Source organism: Carcharhinus amblyrhynchos, chromosome 7 (assembly GCF_965287045.1).
Source record: "Carcharhinus amblyrhynchos chromosome 7, sCarAmb.v2.hapA, whole genome shotgun sequence".
In the NCBI taxonomy this organism is placed as follows: Eukaryota; Metazoa; Chordata; class Chondrichthyes; order Carcharhiniformes; family Carcharhinidae; genus Carcharhinus; species Carcharhinus amblyrhynchos.
The window spans coordinates 10,588,216-10,609,893 of record NC_137330.1 but is presented as its reverse complement, the minus strand read 5'-3'; the positions used below and the strand labels follow the sequence as shown (position 1 = coordinate 10,609,893).

The 21,678-nt window shown below is 47.1% G+C and overlaps 1 protein-coding gene across 4 annotated transcripts in view; it reads left to right on the top strand.

Moving 5' to 3' along the window:
• Positions 1-21,678, top strand: part of dst (dystonin) — a 614,201-nt gene that overhangs the window by 290,056 nt on the left and 302,467 nt on the right. For all 4 annotated transcript variants that reach the window (XM_080191940.1, XM_080191941.1, XM_080191942.1 and 1 more), the window contains 13 exons: positions 433-537; positions 706-801; positions 894-1,019; positions 1,901-2,053; positions 6,068-6,222; positions 10,055-10,181; positions 10,767-10,950; positions 13,218-13,375; positions 14,098-14,273; positions 16,495-16,633; positions 17,504-17,697; positions 19,835-19,991; positions 20,985-21,068. In XM_080191940.1, the coding sequence (XP_080048066.1) occupies positions 433-537; positions 706-801; positions 894-1,019; positions 1,901-2,053; positions 6,068-6,222; positions 10,055-10,181; positions 10,767-10,950; positions 13,218-13,375; positions 14,098-14,273; positions 16,495-16,633; positions 17,504-17,697; positions 19,835-19,991; positions 20,985-21,068 (1,854 nt within the window). The remainder of the gene's footprint in view (positions 1-432; positions 538-705; positions 802-893; positions 1,020-1,900; positions 2,054-6,067; positions 6,223-10,054; positions 10,182-10,766; positions 10,951-13,217; positions 13,376-14,097; positions 14,274-16,494; positions 16,634-17,503; positions 17,698-19,834; positions 19,992-20,984; positions 21,069-21,678) is intronic.

Genomic DNA, 21,678 nt, shown 5'->3' with positions numbered 1-21,678 from the left:
CTAACCACTGCGCCAATGTGCCAGCCCAGATCATGTGAATACTGACAAGATCACCCTTTCCTTTTTCAAGTGACACTGGTTGAGGGATGAATATTGGCCGGGACACCAGGGAGAGGTCCTTTAAGAATTGTGCCAAGGCATCTTTTCGTGCCCACTTAAGAGGGTAGACGGCCATCAGTTTAATGGTTTTTTTTTTCCAGAGTGCATCACTCTGACAGTGCAGCACTCCTCTGAGTGGGTCTTCAGCCCATAACCCTCTGACTCCGATGTTGGAGCACCATGCACTGAGCTGATGCTTTGCATTAAGTGGAGCTAGAATTGGTTAACTGTGGGCCCAGTGTCTGCTGATTTGGAATGTACTTTCTTTTCACTGTGGGCCTCGGTTGCCGCATTCTCAGTCTTTTTTCTCTTGCCCTCGTTTGCGTGTGACAGGAGTTGATGCAACAGCTTGAAGATAAAGACATCGTCATGAGATCGGTCCAGGAGATGGCAGATCAACTCCTCCTAAGCCGTCACCCTGCCCGCTCCACCATCGAGGTAAGAGCAGTGAACCTACCCCCCCCCCGCTGCGTCGCCCACTAGCAGGAGCGCGGCCCACCTTGTTATTCCACTGTTGTGCAACGTAGTGTGTGAAGCTTAACAACCGTGCTTGTTTTAATCCCTTTTTAGAGCTAAGACTAAGTGTCTTGTGATTCACTTCCTCAGGCTTTCAAAGCGGCCATGCAGACACAGTGGAGTTGGATTCTACAGCTCTGCTATTGCGTTGAAAAGCATTTGAAGGAAAACACAGCATATTTTGAGGTTGGTGTCCATCAGCGTTGACTGAAGAGGCCTTGTACAACAACGTGCGCAGTCTCTCTTATTGCCCTCTCTTCTCTTTTTGCCGCCTCCAGTTTTACAATGATGCCAAAGAATCCATGGATTACTTGAAAAACCTGCAGGATACGATAAAGAGGAAGTACAACTGTGACAAGTCCAGCAGCCTTGTGAGACTAGAGGACTTGGTTCAGGATTCTATGGTAAAACTCCAGCGGGTTTCAAAGTACGGAACTGGGAATTGCAACAGGAAAGGGTTGCTTCCAGCAGGATTTTCAATAGCAATATGTTTGGTGAAGGGCTCAGTGACAGCGTAAGCAAGTCGGAGGTCACCCCAGCTGTTTTTAGGATTCTGAAGAGGGTAGACCATACCATTCATGGAAAGTCGATTGGCCTTACCCAGAACAGGAGAACCAGAGGCCGTGTCCCCCATACGATAGGGATTGTTGCAAAACCAATTTGCAGAAGCAGTATTTTGGTGAGCAAGTGGCCAATCAGTGGAAAGGCTGCCAAGGGAGATAGTGAACCAAAGAGTCTGGATTCATACAAATGCAGATTGGATGGATTTTGTTCCGGTAATTTAGTTCCGAAGGATGTAGGGGGTGGGGTGGAAATCCTATTCAAACTTACAGAATACTGAAAGGCCTGGATAGAATGGACATGGGGAAGATGTTTCCATTGGTAGGAGAGACTAGGACTGGAGGGCACAGCCTCAGAATAAAGGGACGACCCTTTAGAACCGAGATGAGGAGGTATAGCTTCAGCCAGAGGGTGGTGAATCTGTGGAATTCATTGCCACAGAAGGCTGAGGAGACCAGGTCATTAAGTGTATTTAATACAGAGGTAGATAGGTGCTTGATTGGTAAGGGGATCAAAGGTTATGGGGAAGAGATGGGAGAACGGGGTTCAGAAACTTATCGGCCATGATTGAATGTTAGAGCCTGTTCCTGTGCAGTACTTTCCTTTGTTCTTTTGCAGACAGATGTGCAAGGTGTGCGTTGCAGTTGGGTTATTTTCCTCTCTGAGGCTGGCCGCGCTTGTCTAACTTGTCTGAAGAACGTTTCTGCCCTTTATTGTGTTTTAGGACGAAAAAGAACAGCTTCTTCAGTACATGAGTAACGTGGCCGGCCTCGTGAGCCGGGCGAAGAACATCGTGCAGCTCAAACCCAGGAATCCTGAAAACCCCACCAGGATCTCCATCCCCATCAAAGCCATCTGTGACTACAAACAAATTGAGGTTGGCAATCAAGTATTGAAGATATCGTATTAGAACCAGGCCCCATGAGTATAAGATGCCCTCCAAGAAATCCCAATGGAGAATTCAGGAGAAACTTTCTTTTTTTAACCCAGAGTGGGGAGATTAAGGGGCTCACAAGGATGCGTTGAGGTGGACAACGTAGATATGTTTGAGAGGAAGCTGGATGAACACATGAAAAGAGAAGAGAAGGGGATGGAAGGATGTGCTGATAGGGTGAGAGGGAGAAGCCAAAAGAGAAAACGCTGGAAAATCTCAGCATCTGTAAGGAAAGAAAAGAACTGACCCTTTGCCAAAGCTGAGATGGAGAGGGGTGGGAGGGGGTTTGTATGGAGCACGGTTACATAAGGCTGTTTCTGTGCTATATACTATATAATTATAAACATGACCGACTTAAGAGTAGGTTGGGTTAGTGCAGGGCTTAAGGTATTGAGCTGATTCTCCCACCATGTCTAGACATCTGAGTTCCACAAATCTGGTAATTCTGTGAACACTGAAGCTTCAAGATTGACATAAAAACCCACTCGTGGGAGCCAAGCTCCCACTCCTAACGCCACTGTACGACATGATTAACTCTTACATGCCATCTGAAGTAGTCTGGCAAAAAACTGTCGCTTTAACTAACTCCCTCGGCATCTCTGCTCTGCCACCTCTCTCGTATCTCTGGAACCTCCTGAACAGCATCCTCTTTGACGACGCGCTTCCCACCAACTTTCTTCTTTCCTCCGCACTTGCCTTCGGTCAGGTATTCAGTGTCCAGAATGGTGCTCCGCAGCTCATTTTCTGTGTGTGACAAACGTTGAGGGAATACAAAGTTGTTTCCCAGGCATTTGTCGTAAATGTTGAGAACAATTTAAAGCCTGCCGCCCAGCCTTCTGGGACTTACTGGCAGAATTACGCCACGAGTAAAACATGGGTTACACTGAGCGGGATTTCCAATCTGCTCCCGCCAGTGGGACAGTCCAAACGGCCAGTGGTGAGCCCCAGCTGCAGTTGTCCTGATGACGGAGGGTGGGAAGGTACCACAATACAGGGGGTGGGGAGGGGTGGACGTGGAGTGGGGGAATCCACACATTGAACTTATAGACAGTCCCAATATTTAGCAGCCTTTCCCTGTACGGAAACTGGGGAGAAACTCCCGGTCGCTGGGAAGAACTTCCAAGATGAAGGATTCGTTTAGGCCTGTGCTGATTGAGACAGATAATATCTTGCAGAAATCTCAAACCTGCAATTTAGCATTTGATCTTTCATTGGGTGGTGATTATATTATAATGCATACATTTGCGATTTGATTTAGACAAACAAAAAAACTAATTGGGTGCGCTGTCAAGTCTCGGCTTTTATGATCTGCAGTAAATACCATGTGTGATTGGAATCAAATAACTTGCGACAGCCAACCCTCTTTGTTTGTGGTAAATTGCAGGATTTGTTACACAACTACACCACCTATTTTCACGCAGATTACAATGCTGGGTTGCAATGTGTTGTAAGAGGTTATAACTATCAGGAAAGACTGAACAGGCTGGGGCTCTTTTCCTCTGCAGAGAAGGACGTTGAGGGATGATGTGATGGAGGTCTTGAGTGCTAGATTGGGATTCAATGGGATTGATAAGGGGAGGGAAGCCAAAAGAAGGATTATAAGTGCATGATAACCACAAATAAATCCAATCAAGAATGTAGGAGACATTGGACTTGCTGTTATTGTTGGGGTCTCAAGACTAGTAAGTGACTTACCCCTTATTCTGTATCACAAGGACTTTCAAGACATGACTATCTGTTGTCCCCTCTGAAGAGGAAGATGATGCAGACGCCTCCTAAGTTCCACTGACTGAATTTAGCAGCTAGGTAATGGACTAATAAGTCCAAACCTTCTGAGCCAGTTTGAAATAATGGTGGGGACAAAGTATTTTTCGTCTGCATTTATTTGGTGGGTCGCACAGCACTGGAAGAGGCCATTCAGCCCATGATCCCTGTGATGGCTCTTTCATGGGGCTACCCAAAGAAATCCTGCTCTTCCACTCTGCTTCAACTTTTGGAATATTCCTCACTTGATTATATATTCAATCGCTAGTGCAAGTTATTATTGCACATGTTTCTATCACCCTTTGATCTTTCTTTGAAACAGTACCACTTTTGATTTTGACTTTGTCTGATGCTAGCAGTGTAGGGGAGGCAGTGGCCTTGTCCTGTTGTCGATGAACTGGTAATCTAGAGACCCAGGGTAATGATCTGCAGACTTGGGTTCGAAACCCATCATGGCAAATGGCAAATTTCAAATCCAATAAAAATCTGGAATTAAAAGTCTAGTGATGACTGTGAACCGTTTGACACACGGTGTATTCATGTCTCTTTGGGAAGGAAATCTGGTGTCCTTACTTGGTGTGGCCTGACACACAGCAACTCTTAAAACACCCAGATATCATGAATGAATAAAAAAAATTTTTTTTTGATTGCCAAATCTCCAGGATCCCATCAAATAACCCAGGAGAAGCATTAAACATCTTTGTTTTTTCCCTTTTCTTTTGTACAATCTTGATAATTAATTGTAAATATTTTGGCAATGGGATGAAAAGCTGTTTTATATATGGTTAAGAATCCAATAGGTCACAAAGACTCTCTGCTTTCCCCTTGGCTGAAAACACAGTGAACTGACTGAAATGGCCTGCAAAGGCAACCAATAGCGGGAGAGTGGGAGCAAGCCAGAGGTCGTGTGATGAGACAGCCAGAAGTTAGCAACCTTACTTGACGCTACCAAACACTATGGGCGCACAAAGACCTGTTCATCTATCACGTCCTTACATGCTTCCCTCCTGACAGAGAACAGCTCCGACACTTCCCAAATTGCCATCTTTTTGTTTAAATCCCTCAGTGACCTGGTTCTGTGATCTTCAGCCCCACAATTCTACCAGCTGTCTGCATTTCCCCAGTTCTGGCCTCCTGGGCACCTCTGATTTTAATCGCTCCTCTATTGGCGTCTGTGCCTTCAGCTGCCCAGAGCCTAGACTCTGGAATTCTCTCCCTTGGCCTGTCTGCCTCATTACCAGAGAACCAAGCTTACCGTCCTTAATGTGTGGTTGAGTGTCAGTTTTCTGTTTGATGATGCTCTTGTGCAGACCTGTGGGGTTTTTTTTAAACCACGTGGAAGCAGCTCGATAAACACAAGTTGTTGATTTTCTCAAACTTCATAATTTCTCCCAATTGTCTATGTGGTTTAAAGTTTGTTTATTAGTCACAAATAGGCTTACATTGACACTGCAGTGAAGGGGATTTTCACAGTAACTTTGCTGCAGTGTTAATGTGAGCCTACTGGTGGCTAATAAATAAACTTAAGTTTCTGTGAAAATCCCCTAGCTGCCACACTCCGGCGCCTGTTCGGGTACACTGAGGGAGAATGTAGCACGGCCAGTGCACCTAACCAGCATGTTTCAGACTGTGGAAGGAAACCAGAGCACCCAGAGGAAACCCACGCAGACATGGGGAGAACATACAGACCCCACATAGACAATGACCCAAGCCAGGAATCGAAGCCAGGTCCCTAGCGCTGTGAATCAGCAGTGCTAACCGCTGTGCCACCACGGACGTAGTGTTTGAGAGTTTGGGGAATTTCCGAAAGATGTGCAACATTGTGAGAGGGCTGGATAGAGTGAAAGGACTTATTTACTTTAGCAGAGAGGTCAGTAAGCAGATGCCAGAGATTTACAGTGATCAGAAGGAGGATTAGATGGGGAAATGGGAAATACGTTTTTCATCCTGAGGGATTACTGGGGCCTGGAACTCACTGATCGAAAGGGCTGTAGAGGCAGAAACCCTCAACTCGTTTAAAACATGTCAGGATGTGCACCGACAGTGCTGCAGCCTACATGACCAAACACTGGATAACGCTGGCTGGGTTATTTTGCAGCAAGTGCAGACAGGATGAGCCAAGCGGCCGAATCATAGACTTTCCGTGACTCGATGATGACTCCCACACTAATTTGTTTTATTTTAAAAAAACAGATAACGATCTACAAGGAAGATGAGTGTGTGCTGGAGAACAACTCGCACCGAGCCAAGTGGAAGGTCATCAGTCCCACAGGAAATGAAGCTATGGTTCCCTCGGTTTGCTTTTCAGTTCCTCCACCGAACAAGGAAGCCATTGAGATGGCAAGCAGGTAATAAAGGAGGTGTCTGTGTGTGCGCGCCCCTCTGTGCACGTGTGAGCGCGCGCCCCTCTGTGCACGTGTGAGCGCGCGCCCCTCTGTGCACGTGTGAGCGCGCGCCCCTCTGTGCACGTGTGAGCGCGCGCCCCTCTGTGCACGTGTGAGCGCGCGCCCCTCTGTGCACGTGTGAGCGCGCGCCCCTCTGTGCACGTGTGAGCGCGCGCCCCTCTGTGCACGTGTGAGCGCGCGCGTGTCTGTTTTGTGTCTATTACTTGTGTGTATCTGTGCGTGCATGTGTCCGTGCATATGTCTGTTTTGTTTGCGTGTGTGTTGCACATGTGCATGTGCGTGTGTGTGCTTGTGTGTGTTTTGTGCATGCGTGTTGTGCGTGTGTGTGTATACGTGCGCGCATCAGTGAGACTGGGATTCAATAGACTTCAAAAAGAATTTGCTGTTCACTCTAAGTCTCCCGGTAGTCCCACCCCACCTCCTGCTTATTGCTGGAATTTTTTAATTCACTCAAGTGAGCGACTGAGGTGAAAAGCCAGGTAGGTCACTGTACAGAACAGCAGCAAGGTGGGGAAGTGGAGCAGGGAGATGAGAGACGATGAGGTGGTGCCGAATTGGAATTGGAAACCATATAGGGGAAGGTGGAATCAGTGACCAACACCAACAACTGAAATGAGCGCTAGAGGGAACAATATTTGGTTTCAAAATAGGGTTCATTGAACAACGTGTTTGTTAATGCTGCCATTTCGAAGGGCCAACATCTCCTTGGCCGAACCACTCAGTCATTTCAGCCGGGTGGAACGTAGCTGGGATTCCGATTGCTATTTTCCGGCTGAACCATTTGCAGCTGAATCCCTGATCCATTGGTGAGACATTAGCCAGACACCCCAAAGAGGTGCCTCTTAAATCATGCCTGTGGAGTCAGCAAGAGCAGAGAAGGTCGACAATGAACAGCCTGTGCACAACTGACAGCCCCCACTCCTTTCTGCAGAAAAGGTTAATCATCAGATCTGTGCACCATGGAGGAAACAGCTTGCTGATTTTATTTCAATAGCCTCCGCATTAAAATGGATGTAACTCGTCCTGTGTTGTGTCTCAGTCATAGAATCCCTACATTGCAGAAGGAGGCCATTCAGCCTATCAAGCCTGCCCCGACAATAATCCCACCCATAACCTATCCCCGTTACCCCCACCCATTTACCCTGCTAATCTCCCTGACACTAAGGGGCAATTTAGCGTGGCCAATCCACCTAACCCGCACGTCTTTGGACTGTGGGAGGAAAAGAGAGCATCCGGAGGAAACCCGCACAGAGATGGGGAGAAGATGCAGACGCCACATAAGCAGTGACCCACGGCTGGAATTGAACCCGGATCCCTGGCGCTGTGAGGCTGCAGTGCTAACCACTGTGCCACTCTGCCAGCAGCCCTTCCACTGTACAGCTTTTATCGATGACTTTTTCACAAGTTACGCTGCCCCGTAGTTTGACGGAACTAGCTCATAGGACTAGATTTCTACCAAAGGAGTAGAAATTTGTGCATTATGTTTATAATGGGGGAAAAAAATTGTTTGCTTTTTGTTCATTCTCCAGCCCGACCAGCTGAAGATTTAATTTTGGAAGTCCTGAGATCTCCTTCTTGCAGTCCTCCTATTCTTTGGCCCATTCAGAGGAGACACAAAGCTTTGTCACCTTTCTCAGTTGAATACATGAAGCTCCACTGCACTATTTCAAAGCGAAATGGGGAGAATTCCCCCTCCTGTTTTCTTGCCGATTATTAATCCCCCCCCACAACATCGCTAGAACTGATGATCTGATCATTAATCCTGTTTCTGTGCTCGCATTGGCTGCTGCACTTCCCCCATTGCAACAATGATCAGACTTTGATGAGCTGTGAGATACTTTGTAGCCAGTCTGAGCCAGTGAAAGATGATTTGATTTATTATTGTCACGTGTATTAGTACTGTACAGACAAAGCATACCATTCATAGAGAAGGAAAGGAGAGTGCGCAGAATGTAAATGTTATAGTCATAACTAGGGTGTAGAGAAAAATCAAACTTCATATAAGGTAGGTCCATTCAAAAGCCTGACGGCAGCAGGAAGAAGCTGTTCTTGAGTTGGTTGGTACGTGACCTCAGACTTCTGTGTCTTTTTCCCGATGGAAGAAGGTGGAAGAAAGTGGGCAGAATTCCACGGCCGCCGCCACAGCAATGGTAGCGGACGAGGGGTCGACATGCCAAGGTCCGTTGACCTTGGGTGGGATTTTCCGATCTTGGGGTGAGTGCATCTGGAAAGTCCCACCAGTTCTGAATAAATACAAGCTTTCAGTGTGTAAAAAAAACCCAATGTTAGTTTTCATGTGAGTAAAGAAGGCCACCTTGTGGCCTGACTGAAGACTGTCAAAACTCTCCATTGAAATCCCGCTCACCGGTTAAAAAGATAAACAGGAACAGGATTAGACCACTTGGGCCGTCAAGCCTGCACCAGCAGTCAGTAAGACTATTGCTGATTCATTGATATCCACTGACTTTCAGAGTGTCACTAGGTTATTTTTGCCAGTGTCAGTCCCTCAGATAATGAAGGTTAAAGGAACAAGACGCTCTGTTAATTAAAGAACAAAATGAATTTCATTTATCTTACACTTGGCTGCTCAAAGTGCTGCACATACCATTGTTGCAGTAATTAAGTATTTGAATGTGGTAACCCTTTTGCATACAGCGTTGCTTTGTATGTAATAATACAGAAATGGTTAGTTAGTTTGTTTGTAGTGACAGAGAGGGAAGGACAATAGTCAACGTGTCATCGAGTAGAACGTTTACAGCACAGAAAGAGGCCACTCGGCGCATTGTCTCTCCACTGGCCGAGAAGCAGGTCTCCTAGCCTCATCCCACTTCCTAGCATTTGGTCTGCCGCTCTGCAGGTTACAACACTGCAAGCGCACATCCCAACCACCCCTGTCAGGGTGAGAATTCAGCTACCTACAGCCAAAAGTGCTTGCTGCTCTTTGAACAGCAACCCTCCATGCTCACCTGAAGCATCAGAAGAGACCATGGGTACTTGATGGCAATGTTCCATCTACAAATGCTGCTTCTGATAATGGTGAGTTATTGACCATTACACTGAAGTGGAAGATGCTACAGTGGGGAGCGTCTGTCAGAACCATCAGGACGTCTCATACGCTTGTGCTCCACAAAACAATTTGATTTGATTATTGTCACATGTATTAGTAAGCAGTGAAAAGTATTGTTCCTTAGATGTTATACAGACAAAGCATACTGTTCATAGAGAAGGAAAGCAGAGGGTGCAGAATGTTGTGTCACAGTCATAGCTAGGGTGTAGAGAAAGATCAACTTAATGCAAGGTAGGTCCATTCAAAAGTTCGATGGCAGCAGGGAAGAAGCTCTTCTTGAGTCGGTTGGTACATGATCTGAGTTGTGTATCTTTTTCCTGAGGGAAGAAGGTGGAAGAGAGAATATCCGGTGTGTGTCGGGTCCTTAATTACGCTGGCTGCTTTTCTGAGACAGCGAGAAGAGTAGACAGAGTCAATGGATGAGAAACTGGTTTGTGTGATGGTCTGGGCTTCGTTCGTGACCCTTTGTAGTTTTTTGTCAGAGCAGAAGCCATACCAAGCTGTGATACAACCAGAAAGAATGCTTTCTGTGGTGCATCTGTAAAAGTTGGCGAGAGTCTTGACGTGATCCAATAACGCTTTGATGCTGTTATGAGATGACAGCGGAAATGGTCCTTTTCCCTGAGTCGGAATGTTTAACCTTGAGTTCTGTGGCCTTTACTGTAAAAGGGAAATCTAAGTGAAATATCTTGTGTGTTCTCTTCTCAGAATTGAGCAACTGTATCAGAATGTTCTAGCACTCTGGCACCAGTCACACATAAACATGAAGAGTGTGGTATCTTGGCATTACCTAATGAATGAAATTTCAACTATTCGCGCTTGGAATGTTTCCTCAGTAAGTATTTCTCCTCTGTGCACAGTGGATTAATGAGCCCAATTTGTCCTGCTGTTTATCAGGCTGTTTGAGTTGTTTCATAACTTGTTTTTTCATTCACTTCTTGGGACGTGGGCAACGCTGGCTGGCCAGCATTTATTGCCCATCTCGAGTTGCCTGGGGGCAGTTGAGAGTCAACCACGTTGCTGTGGCTCCAGAGTCACATGTAGGCCAGACCAAGTAAAGGCAGCTGATTTCCTTCCCTAAAGTGCATTCGTAAACCAGATGGGTTTTTCCGACAATTGATGTTAATTTCCTGCTCGCCATTTCTGAGACTGCCTTTCAATTCCAGATTGTAATAATTGGACTTCAGTTCCATGGTGAGATTTGAAGTCCTTTCCCAGGGTATTAACTTGGGTCTCTGGTATATGAAGCCCGCGACATTATCACTGTCCCTCATGGAGCATAAAGACTGGCATGGGCCATTTGTGTTGAATGGCCTAGTTCTGTGCTGTAAATACTATGACTGCCTGGCTTTGTATGCCTGGAATGGGTAGAGACATTGTAATCCTCATGGTCTTCACACCAAGTCTTTTCTTTACATAGATAAAAACCATGCTGCCTGGAGAACACCAGCAGGTGCTTAGCAGTCTTCAGGAGCATCTCAAGGACTTCTTAGAAGTTAGTCAGGAGTCTGAGGTCTTTGTGGCCAATGATGGCAACCAACTTGAGAGAGAAGTCAAGTTTTGCAAACAGTATTACGAAGATCTGCTCAAATCAGCTGAAAGAGGTAATGGAATTAGATCAAAATGTCAAAGTGTATATGTTTAATAGAAACGTTTTGAACAAGATTAGAGTCCAGTAAGGTAGGCCCATAAGATGGTTGGCACAGTTGCACAGTGGTTAGCACTGCTGCTTCACAGCTCCAGGGACCTGGGTTCGATTCCTGGTCTTTGTAGAGTTTGCACATTCTCCTCGTGTCTCCATCCGTTTCATCCGGGTGCTCTGGTTTCCTCCCATAGTCCAAAGATGTGCGGTTTAGGTTGATTGGCCATGCTAAAATTGCAGCTTAGTGTCCTGAGGGACATGACTTAGAGGGATTAGCGGGTAAATGTGGAGGGATATGGGTTTCGGGCCTGGCTGGGATTGTGGTCGATGCAGACTCGATGGGCCAAATGGCCTCTTTCTGCACTGTAGGGTTTCTATGATTCTAAGATATAGGAGCAGAATTAGGCCATTCAGCCCATTGAATCTGCTCCGTCATTCAATCATGGCTGATGGATTTCTCAGCCCCGTTCTCCCGCCTTTTTCCCATAACCTTTGATCCTCTGACCAATCAAGAACCTAACCATCTCTGTCTTAAATACGCTCATTGACCTGGCCTCCACAGCCTTCTGTGGCAATGAATTCCACAGGTTCACCACCTTCTGGTTGAAGAAATTCCTCCTCCTCTCAGTTCTAAAGGATCGTCCCTTTACTCTGAGGCTGTGCCCTTGGATCCTAGTCGCTCCTACTAATGGAGACATCTTCCCCATGTCCACTCTAACCAGGCCTTCCAGTATTCTGTAAGTTTCAATGAGATCCACGCCGCCCCACCATCCTTCTAAACTCCATTGTGTACGGACCCAGGGTCGTCCCTCTACTGTGAGGCCGTGCCCTCCTATCCTATTCTCACCCGTCCTTGAGGTGCAGCCGTTCTGATTCTCTCTCCCCACTCCTCACCGCTTGAGGATGTTGGCAACTCCTGGGGCAGTGATAATGATGTAACTGCTCTTTTCCCCACCCCTCCTCCCTACTCCCCACCCTCCTGTGCTCATGTTAACATTCTGTGAGAGAGCATAATAGAAGGAGAATTCCAATGCCAACAAAGAGGCAAAAAGACACGGCAAATTCATCTCTGGAATAACATGAGGTAGATGTTATCAATCGATAAAGACACCTATCTTCGAAAATGATGCAATCTCTGCCTGTATCAAAGATTGGCAGAATTGCCATCTACACTAGCTAGCAACGCATTCCAAAAGCAATTTAGATTTGGAAATGGACTTTTATTTTGTCCCATTATTTCACGGTTGCAAAATGTTTGAATACCTTCAGGGTCTACTTGTTTTGAAACTTGATTGCAATGTTTTCATTTAAAGGGAAATGAATTAATCACAATAACTTTTCAGAAAGGCGATTGAAGTGAATGGTATAAATGGGCAGAGCAAAATCTGGAGAATGAAAGGATTGGGGAATGAGGGTTTTTTTTGTGTTCTTTAATGGGAGTTGGCATTGCTGGCATGGGCCAACATTAGTTGCCCATGCATGGCCTGCTAGGCTATTTCAGGGGGTAGTTAAGGGGCAACTGTATTCCTATGTAGGCCAGACTGGGTATAGTCAGCAGATTTCCTTCCCTGAAGGGCATTTGTGAACTGGGTGGGTTTTTATGAGGGTCAATGACTTTTCCATGCTAATCTATGACAGTTGTCATGGACAGTATTACCTAGACTGGCGCTATATTCCAGATTTATTGATTGAATTTAATTCCACCAGTAGGAAAGCACAGTGGTTGGCACTGCTGCCTCACAGCGCCAGGGGACCCGGGTTCAATTCCCAGCTTGGGTCACTCTGCACGGAGTCTGTACATTCTCCCTGTGTCTGCGTGGGTTTTCTTCGGGTGCTCCAGTTTCCTCCTCCCACAGTTCGAAAAATGTGCTGGTTAAGTGCATTGGCCATGCTAAATTCTCCTTCAGTGTACCCGAACAGGTGCCGGAGTGTGATGACTCAGGGATTTTCACAGTAACTTCATTGCAGTGTTCACGTAAGCTGATTACATAATGATAATGGTAATGTAAGCTGACTAGTAATAAAATAAACTTTAAGTTTGTGGTATGCTATGGTGGGATATGAGCGCGAGTCCCCAGACCACTAGCCAGGGTGTTACTAACCCTGCGACATTACCACCGTCTCACCGTTAGTAAGAAAAGGGACGGGTTTGCAGGCCTGGTGACCTTTCCCAATGTCCCAAGGTATTGTACTTTCAAGTGTTTTGATCTCCCCTTCCCATTAAACCAGAGGAGCAAGAGGAATCGGCGTGCAACCGGTTCATCTCAGAGGTACGGAACATTCGCCTTCGCGTGGAGAACTGCGAGAAGAGACTGATACGTCAAATCCGCACACCGCTGGAGCGTGATGACCTGCAGGAGAGTGTGCAGAAAATCTCCGAGCAAGAGGTCAGTTTTAATAAACCTTATCCCCGTTGCCTGTATTTAAAATCCCACCCCTGCCTCGCATTCTGTTAATGCTTGAATAAATATTAGAATTACTGCTCAAAGCCGTGTTCTAGACCTCCACTGGAGTATCCTGGGACGTGAGCGTTGGTCACAGGGTCAACTCTTGTAGCCAATTTTATAGCCGGTCTGATATGACTGGGACGGGGCTGACGCGCCCACTCGTGAAGGGAGTTAAGTCTTGAACACATTAGTACGTAACTGGAGTCCCAGACTGGGTAAGGACAATTGGGAAGCAATTGGGTTATTATGATATGGCAGCACGGGTGGTTAGCACTGCTGCCCCTCAGCACCTGGGACCTGGGTTTGATTCCTGGCTTCGGCCACTGTCTGTGCGGAGTCTGCACATTCTCCCCGTGTCTGTGTGGGTTTCCTCTAAGTACTCTGGTTTCCCCCCACAGTTGGAAAGTCATGCTGCTTAGGTGCATTGGCCATGCTATGTTGTCCTATCGTGTCCCAGGATGCATAGATTGGAGAGATCAGTGGGGTAAATATGTGGGGTGATGGGGATAGGGTCCAGTTGGGATTGTTGTCAGTGCAGACTTGATGGGCTGAATGGCCTCCTTCTGCACTGTAGGGATTCTATGAAATGACTGTGTCCTGCTCCATCACCTGAATGTTGAACCATGCTGAGTGTCCTGGCATCTGTTTTGTTTTCTGATCAGAAACTGAAGAGGGAGCTGGAGGAGCTTATCACGGATCTGGAGAAAGTGACTGCCAAGTGCGACAAATTCTTTGGACAAGCCTCTTCATCTTCAGCTCCGACCCTACGCACTGAGCTGAACGTGGTGCTTCAGAATCTCAATCAAGTGTACTCGCTGTCTTCCATTTATCTGGATAAGTAAGGAATCTGTCTTTATCAGCAGATCTTTCTCAGGGAATAAGAAAGCAGTCGTTTGGGTGCTTACTATGGCTGAAACATAACCTCTGCAGTGAGCGTACGGGTGCGGGGTGGGGATTCTCCCAGACCACTGTGTGGCTTTAGCAATGGGCAGGAGAGACAAGCAGAGGCTGTTTAGCAGGCTTCCCGCAGGGTGCACAGCCAGTCTTCAGGACCAGATTACTGGCACCATGGTCCTGCGCCAGAAATGGGCACGGAGTTGTATAATTTATTTAAAAGCCTCCACCCTCCCACTCATGGGGATCTAGTAGCCTTACCTTGCTGGAGTGAAGGTGGGGGAGCCATTGAGGTCCCCCAGGAGGTTGAAGGTAAGGGGGTACTCCCTGGGCATTGCCAGCTTGGCAATGCCAGCCTGATGCCCCCTGGCACTGCCCAAGGGGCAAAGTGGCATTGCCCATGGAGCATCTTGGCACTGTCTACCGGACATTGGGCAGTATCAAGGGGGCATGGCCTAATGTAACACCTGCTCAGGTGCGTCAGTTCAAGACAAACAAACAAGTCAGGACCAGAAGGCTGAACAGCCAATTGAGAATCAATGAAACCTGCACAAACAGACACCCGCAAATTCAGAATGAGAAGTTTGCGAGAGACCCAAATAACCTGCGTGGCACAAAAGCCAGTCAAAAACCAGCCGCTCTCGACCTACAAACCATAGGCAGCTTTCCATGCACCAAGTTCATTTACAGCTTAAAACAGGGGATGCGTAAGTCAGCTTGAGGTGGAGGTGCTGTGGCAGAAATGGGGAGGCCTTTGACCAGCTCGCACAGTGGCAGAGAAAGCCGCCACCTCCAGGATTGAATCCTTGCACACCTCTGCCTCAGGGATCAGAGAGTTCCTCTTCCTACATTGATGCTGTGGGGAAAAGACTCTCCATTCTCCCGCCTTTTCCTTTACAGTACGGACGATGAGATGAAAATAAGGATACGTGTACAAAGAAAAGTAGCAGCAGTCCCCTGAAGTGCTCCACCATGTATGAGTGGGATTCTCTGGAGTCTCATCTGCAACTTGCAGGAGGGCACAAATTATCCCAACGCACGCGTTCACATGATCCTTCACGATCAAAATCTATCCCCCGGTTAACGTGGCTGAAAATCAATCATTATCCTGTGGCTTTTTGTGAGAGCTTGCTACGTGCAAATTTGATTTGATTTATTTTTGTCACATGTATTGGGATACAGTGAAAAGTATTGTTTCTTGCGCGCTACACAGACAAAGCATATCGTTCACAGGGTACATAGAGGAGAAGGAATGGAGAGAGTGCAGAATGTAGTGTTACAGTCTCTGTTAATACCCTGGGGACCCGGGTTCAAATTCCACTATCGCAGGTGTTTGAATTCAAATTCAGGAATTTGAATTCAATAAAAAGTGTCTGGAATTAAGAATCTACTGATGACCATGAAACCATTGTTAGACAAACCCATCCGGTTCACCTATGTCCTTTAGAGAAGGAAATCTGCCATCCTTACCCGGTCTGGCCTACATGTGACTCCAGAGCCACAGCAACATGCAAGACTCTCACCTGCCCTTCAAGGGCAGCAAGGAATTGATTTCCAGTCCTGAATTTAATGTGCAAATATCTGGAATGGGGCTTGTGCCCAGCATCTCCTGACTGTAAGCATTGAGTGCGACCAGCTGAGCCCCTCACCACAAGGGTCACATACAGAAACTGACTGTCCCAAAGCATGTGAACCAATTTATTTTGGGGAGTAATGGGGTGGGGGCACAGATTCGGGGGAGGTCCGAGAACCATAGAATCCCTACAGTGCAGAAGGAGGCCATTCAGTCCATCGAGTATGCACTGACCACAATCCCACCCGTAACCGCATGCGTTTACCCTAGCTAGTCCCCCAGACACTAAAGGACAATTTAACATGGCCAATCCCCCTAACCTTCATGTCTTTGGACTGTGGGAGGAAACCGGCGCCCCTGGAGGAAACCCACGCAGACACGGGGAGAACGTGCGAACTCCACAGACAGTGACTCAAACTGGGAATTGAACCCGGGTCCCTGGTGCTGTGAGGCAGCAGCGCTAACCACTGTGCCACCTGTAAAATGAGAACTTTAAAAGCAAAGGCTTTTTTAAAATAAGAACCTTGAGACTGATGTAATGTTATCATAGCTCATGGAAGATGCTGAAAATGATTTTTGTTTCAAACTACAGATTGAAGACTGTCAACTTGATTGTTAAAAACACTCAGGAAGCAGAAGCTCTTGTGAAGCAATATGAAACTAAACTGGGTGAGGAAGATGCAGTACCAGCTGACGCGGAGGCCATTCAGTCACTCCAGAATTTGTTGAAGGTAATCCCAAATTTGGAACAGCATACATAGAATTGATCAATTTTGCCACATCTGGGCCAACTGGTCAGTGTTTTTATTCTCCTTCTGTCACTCTGCATTTTAATCCTATCAGCATGTAATTATCTAGCTTCCCTTCGATTGCATCCACGCTATCTGCGTCAGCCTCGCCATGTGTTTGCACGTAGCAGTTTCTCATCGTCTCCCTTTGACAGCACCTTCCAAACCCGTGACCTCCACCACCTAGAAGGATAAAGGCAGCAAACACATGGAGACAGTGAAAGTCCCTCTCCGAGTTACCCACCGTCCCGCCTTGGAAATATATCCCCGTTCCTTCATTGTCACTGGGTCAAGATCCCAGGGGCTCCCTCCCTGACAGCACTGGGGTCAACCCACAGCACATGGACTGCAGCGATTCAAGGAGGCAGCTCACCACCGCCTTCTCAGGGGCAACTAGGGGTGGATAATAAATGCTGTCCTAGCCAGCGGCACCCACATCCCGTAAGATAATTTTCAAAAGGGTGCAGAGCTTTCTCCTGAATTTCCTATTGGATTTATTTATGTTGCGTCAATGACCCCTGTTTTGACTTCCCTCACAACCTCCCTGCATAACTTAAATGTTCCATCCCAGGCAGCGTCCTGGTCAATCTCCTCGGCACCCCCTGCAGTGCAATCACATCCTTCCTGTAATGTGGCGACCAGAACTGCCCACAGTGCTCCAGCCGTGGCCCCACCAAAGTTCGGTACAATTCCAACACGTTCTCTACGTTTTCCTCAAAACTGTATCAGCCTCCCTCAGATCCCTCTTTCTGCCCCAGAGAATTCAGTCCTCTGATCCACTTCACCCTCCTAGCACTTTTTTTCCCTCAACAGCAATGGCGAACGGAAGTTGATGAGAGGCGGGTTGTCTTCCATTCACTAGAAGATGAACTTCAGAAAGGGAAGGCTGTCAGTGAACGCATGCTGAGGGCACACAATGAGCGGGACATGGACATGGACTGGCACAAGGAAAAGGCCGTTCAGTTGGCTGAGAGATGGGAGAACATCCGTTCCCAAATTGACAACAGGTCTGTATCGTTTCTCACTGCGTCTTATGGAAGAATAGAATCATAGGGTGCAGAAGAGGCCCTTCGGCCCATCGAGTCCATCTAAACTCGCACATTATCCCATTTTACCAGCACTTGGCCCATAGCCCTGAATGTTATGACTTGCCAAGTGCTCATCCAGTTACTTGTAAAGGATGAGAGGCAACCTGTCTCTACCACCCTCCCAGGCAGCGCGTTCCAGACCATCACCACCCTCTGGGTGAAAAGGTATCAATATTGGTTAGGACATCCAGGAAACACTGGTGCTCCTGTTTGACTACAGCCATGGTAGGTTTTACACCTCAGATCCCCCCAAACCTGCCTCTCACTTTGAACCTATGTCTCCCTTCAACTAAGGGGAACAGCTGCTCCTTATCCACTCCGTCCCTCATAATCTTGTACATCTTGATCAGGTTGCTCCTCAGTCTTCTCTACTCCAATGAATACAACTCAAGCCTACGCAACCGCTATTCATAACTTAAATGTTCCATCCCAGGCAGCATCCTGGTGAATCTCCTCTGCACCCCGCCCCACCAGCACAATCACATCCTTCCTATAATGAGGTGACCCGAACTGCACCCAGTGCTCCAGCTGTGGTCTCACCAAAGTCCTATGCAACTTCAACACGACCTCGCTGCTTTTGTAATCTATGCCTCGATCTCCTCCGGAACAAGTGAATTCTCGATGTACCTATTACTGAGAGAGGAACGAAACTGCCCCTGCTCTAAGTAGAATTCAGTTCATGTAGAAATGTTGCAGGGCATTGGGTCACAGTGCTACTATTCTGTCAGGTCATAGCTGTGGGCTGGTGATGAGACAGACCAATATGCAGCTATCAATGTGACTAGAGGTGGAAGAAAGGCCTTCATTTCTATAGCGCCTTTCATGGTCTCGAGACCTGTCAAAGCAGTTTACACCCAATCAAGTACTTTTGAGTGAACACACTGTGGCGATGGAGAAATTGCAGCAGCCATTCTGCGCATGGTGAGCTCACAGATCACAATGTGACAAATGAGCAATCTTCTTGCTTTGTGATGTAAGTTCAGGTATAAATATTGGTCAGGACGTCCAGGAAACTAATAAATAAATAAACATTAAATTAGAAATGTCCCAGCATCTCTGACAATCCACCACTCCCTCAGTGCTGTACTGGGACTGTCAACTATGAATATGTACTCATGGCTGTGGAGTAGGGCTTGAACTCAATGCTCAGACACAGAGGAAACTCAAATTAGGGAGAGGGAATAACTGAAGCTTTAGTCTTCAAGGTTTATTTATTAGTCACAAGTAGGTTTGCATTAACACTGCAATGAAGTTACTGTGAAAATCCCCTAGTCGCCACACTCTGGCGCCTGTTCGGGTACACTGAGGGAGAATTTAGCACGGCCAATGCACCTAACCAGCACGTCTTTCAGACTGTGGGGGGAAACTGGAGGAAACCAACGAGACGTGGGGAGAATGTGTGCACACAGACAGTGACCCAAGACGGTTCCCTGGCACTGTGAGGAAGCATTGCTAGCCACTGTGCCACCCTGTGGAAGGAGAGAATTTGGGATCATCGAATCCTACATTGCACAACGAGGCCATTCAACCCACCTAGTCTGCACTAACCACAATCCCACCCAGGCCAAATCTTCATAACCCGTGCATTTGCCATAGCTAGTCCCCCTGACACCCAAGGGCAATTTAGTTTGGCCAATCCATCTAATCTACACATCTGAGAGAGGAAACTGGAGCACTAGGAGGAAACCCAGGCAAACACGGGAAGAACGTGCAGACTCCACACAGACAGTGACCTAAGCTGGGAAGCAAACCCAGGCCCCTGGCGCTGAGAGCAGCGCTAACCACTGTGCCACCATGCCACCCTGTGGAGGGAGAGAATTTCGTGAACCTCCCAGGTCCAGTGGGACTAGCAGAGATTTGACGATGAGGAAATAACGAAATGGTGGGAGGCAACTGAGAAGGAGCAAAGAACAATCACTATTAAATATGGAAGCTATCATTATGTTCCAAGATCAATCGCTACTCAACAGGAGTAAGAGAGAGCGCGGGGCGGCAGTGACAGTGGAGAAGCCAAATCTGTAGCCAAGTGTTCAAAAGCTTTCCTCTCTGCTTGCAGGCTACACGAGCTTGAGGGCATCAGTATATCTCTGAACTGGTACAAAGACTGTTACAAAGACCTGGATCAGTGGATCCAAGAAATGGAAGCCATGCAGCAGAAAATGCAAGAACGTCAACCGGAAGACATCCTGGCTGACGAGCTCCATCAACAAAAGGTAATTCGCGTGTTAATGATTCAGCCTGGGTTACAGTAATAATATGTGAGCTAATGGACACTTGTTGCTCTTAAGAGAGCACAGTGAACACAATTCAGTTTGTAATCACTAAATACCCAAAACTGACAGGCCAGGATTTACTTCCCCTGATAATGGAGAGGTTAAATTTAACCAGGAGGTCGTGGCACAAGATTTGATTTGATTTATTATTACCACATGTTCTGCGATACAGTGAGAAGTATTGTTTCTTGTGTGTGAGCCAGACAAAGCATACCATTCGTAGAGAAGGAAAGGAGAGAGTGTAGAATGTAGTGTCACGTTGGTAGCTAGAGTGTAGAGAAAGATCAACCTAATGCGAGATAGGTCTGTTCAAAATTCAGACAGCAGCAGGGAAGAAACTGTTCTTGAGTCGGTTGGTACGTGACCTCAGACTTTTCCCGATGGAAGAAGGTAGAAGAGAGATTGTCTGTCTGGGGGTGCATGGAGTCCTTAATTATGCTGGCTGTTTTTCCAAGGCAGCAGGAAGTGTAGACAGAGTCAATGGATGGGAGGCTGGTTTGCGTGATGGACTGGGCTACATTCACAACTCTTTGTAGTTCCTTGTGGTCTTGGGCAGAGCAGGAGCCCATACCAAGCTGAGATTTTCCAGCATTCTCTCCCTTGGCTTCAGATTCCAGCATCGGCAGTAATTCGCTTTTATCCAGTATTTCACACTCCGTGAGTTAACTTCTCTCTTAGGATTTTGTATGCACGCCTTTTACCTCCTTGCAACCAGTGGTGACCTGCGCCTTGCAAGAGATTTTATGATGATGATGATGATGGTGCGAGTTGACCAAGTTTGGAAGTGTTACAATTGCAAAGGTTGGGTGGCCAAAATGTAGGGACAAAGGCGCCAAAAGGCCTGTCAGCATCGAACATGTCTGAAGCAACCCCAAAAGAAAATTGGGCAGAAGTGCAGTGAGTTCAATTCAATCACTCTGATTTTTATTGCAGGTATTGGCTTCACAGGTGGAGATGAAACAGGGCAGGATGGACGAATGTCAGAAATACTCGGACGAATATTCGTCCGCTGTAAAGGTAAGGTGGGAAATTCCACTGGAGTTAATTTAAATACAAGTCCAAGCAGATTTTATTTAAAATGTGCAGGGCTTTGACGGATTTACTGAGAAGAAACAGATTTCAGTTGAGCATTGCTCGGCAACTTGAGGTCGAGAGATTTTCGGTAATTGTGTCAAAGAACCGGAGGTGAATGCTGGGGGTCAATAAAATATCAAGGTGTATATAGTAAAGGTTGATGAATCCCAAGTTGAAAATATCATCGCCGTTCCTGCACTATGGCTAGGTCAAAATCCTGGAATTCCACCCCCCCCAGCAGCACTGTGGGTGTGCCTGCTCTATACGGGCTGCACTTGTTCAAGAAGGCAGCTCACCACCACCTCAAGGGCACTAACTGGCAGCACAGTGGTTATCATTGCTGTCTCACGGTGCCAGGGACCCGGGTTCAATTCCGGTCAGTGTCTGCGCGGAGTTTGCACGTTCTCCCCGTGTCTTGAGTGGGTTCTTCCGGGTGCTCTGGTTTCCTCCCACAGTCCAAAGATGTGTGGGTTAGGTTGATTGGCCATGCTAAATTGACCCTAGTGTCAGGGGGACTAGCTAGGGTAAAGGGGTGGGACCTGTGTGGGATTGT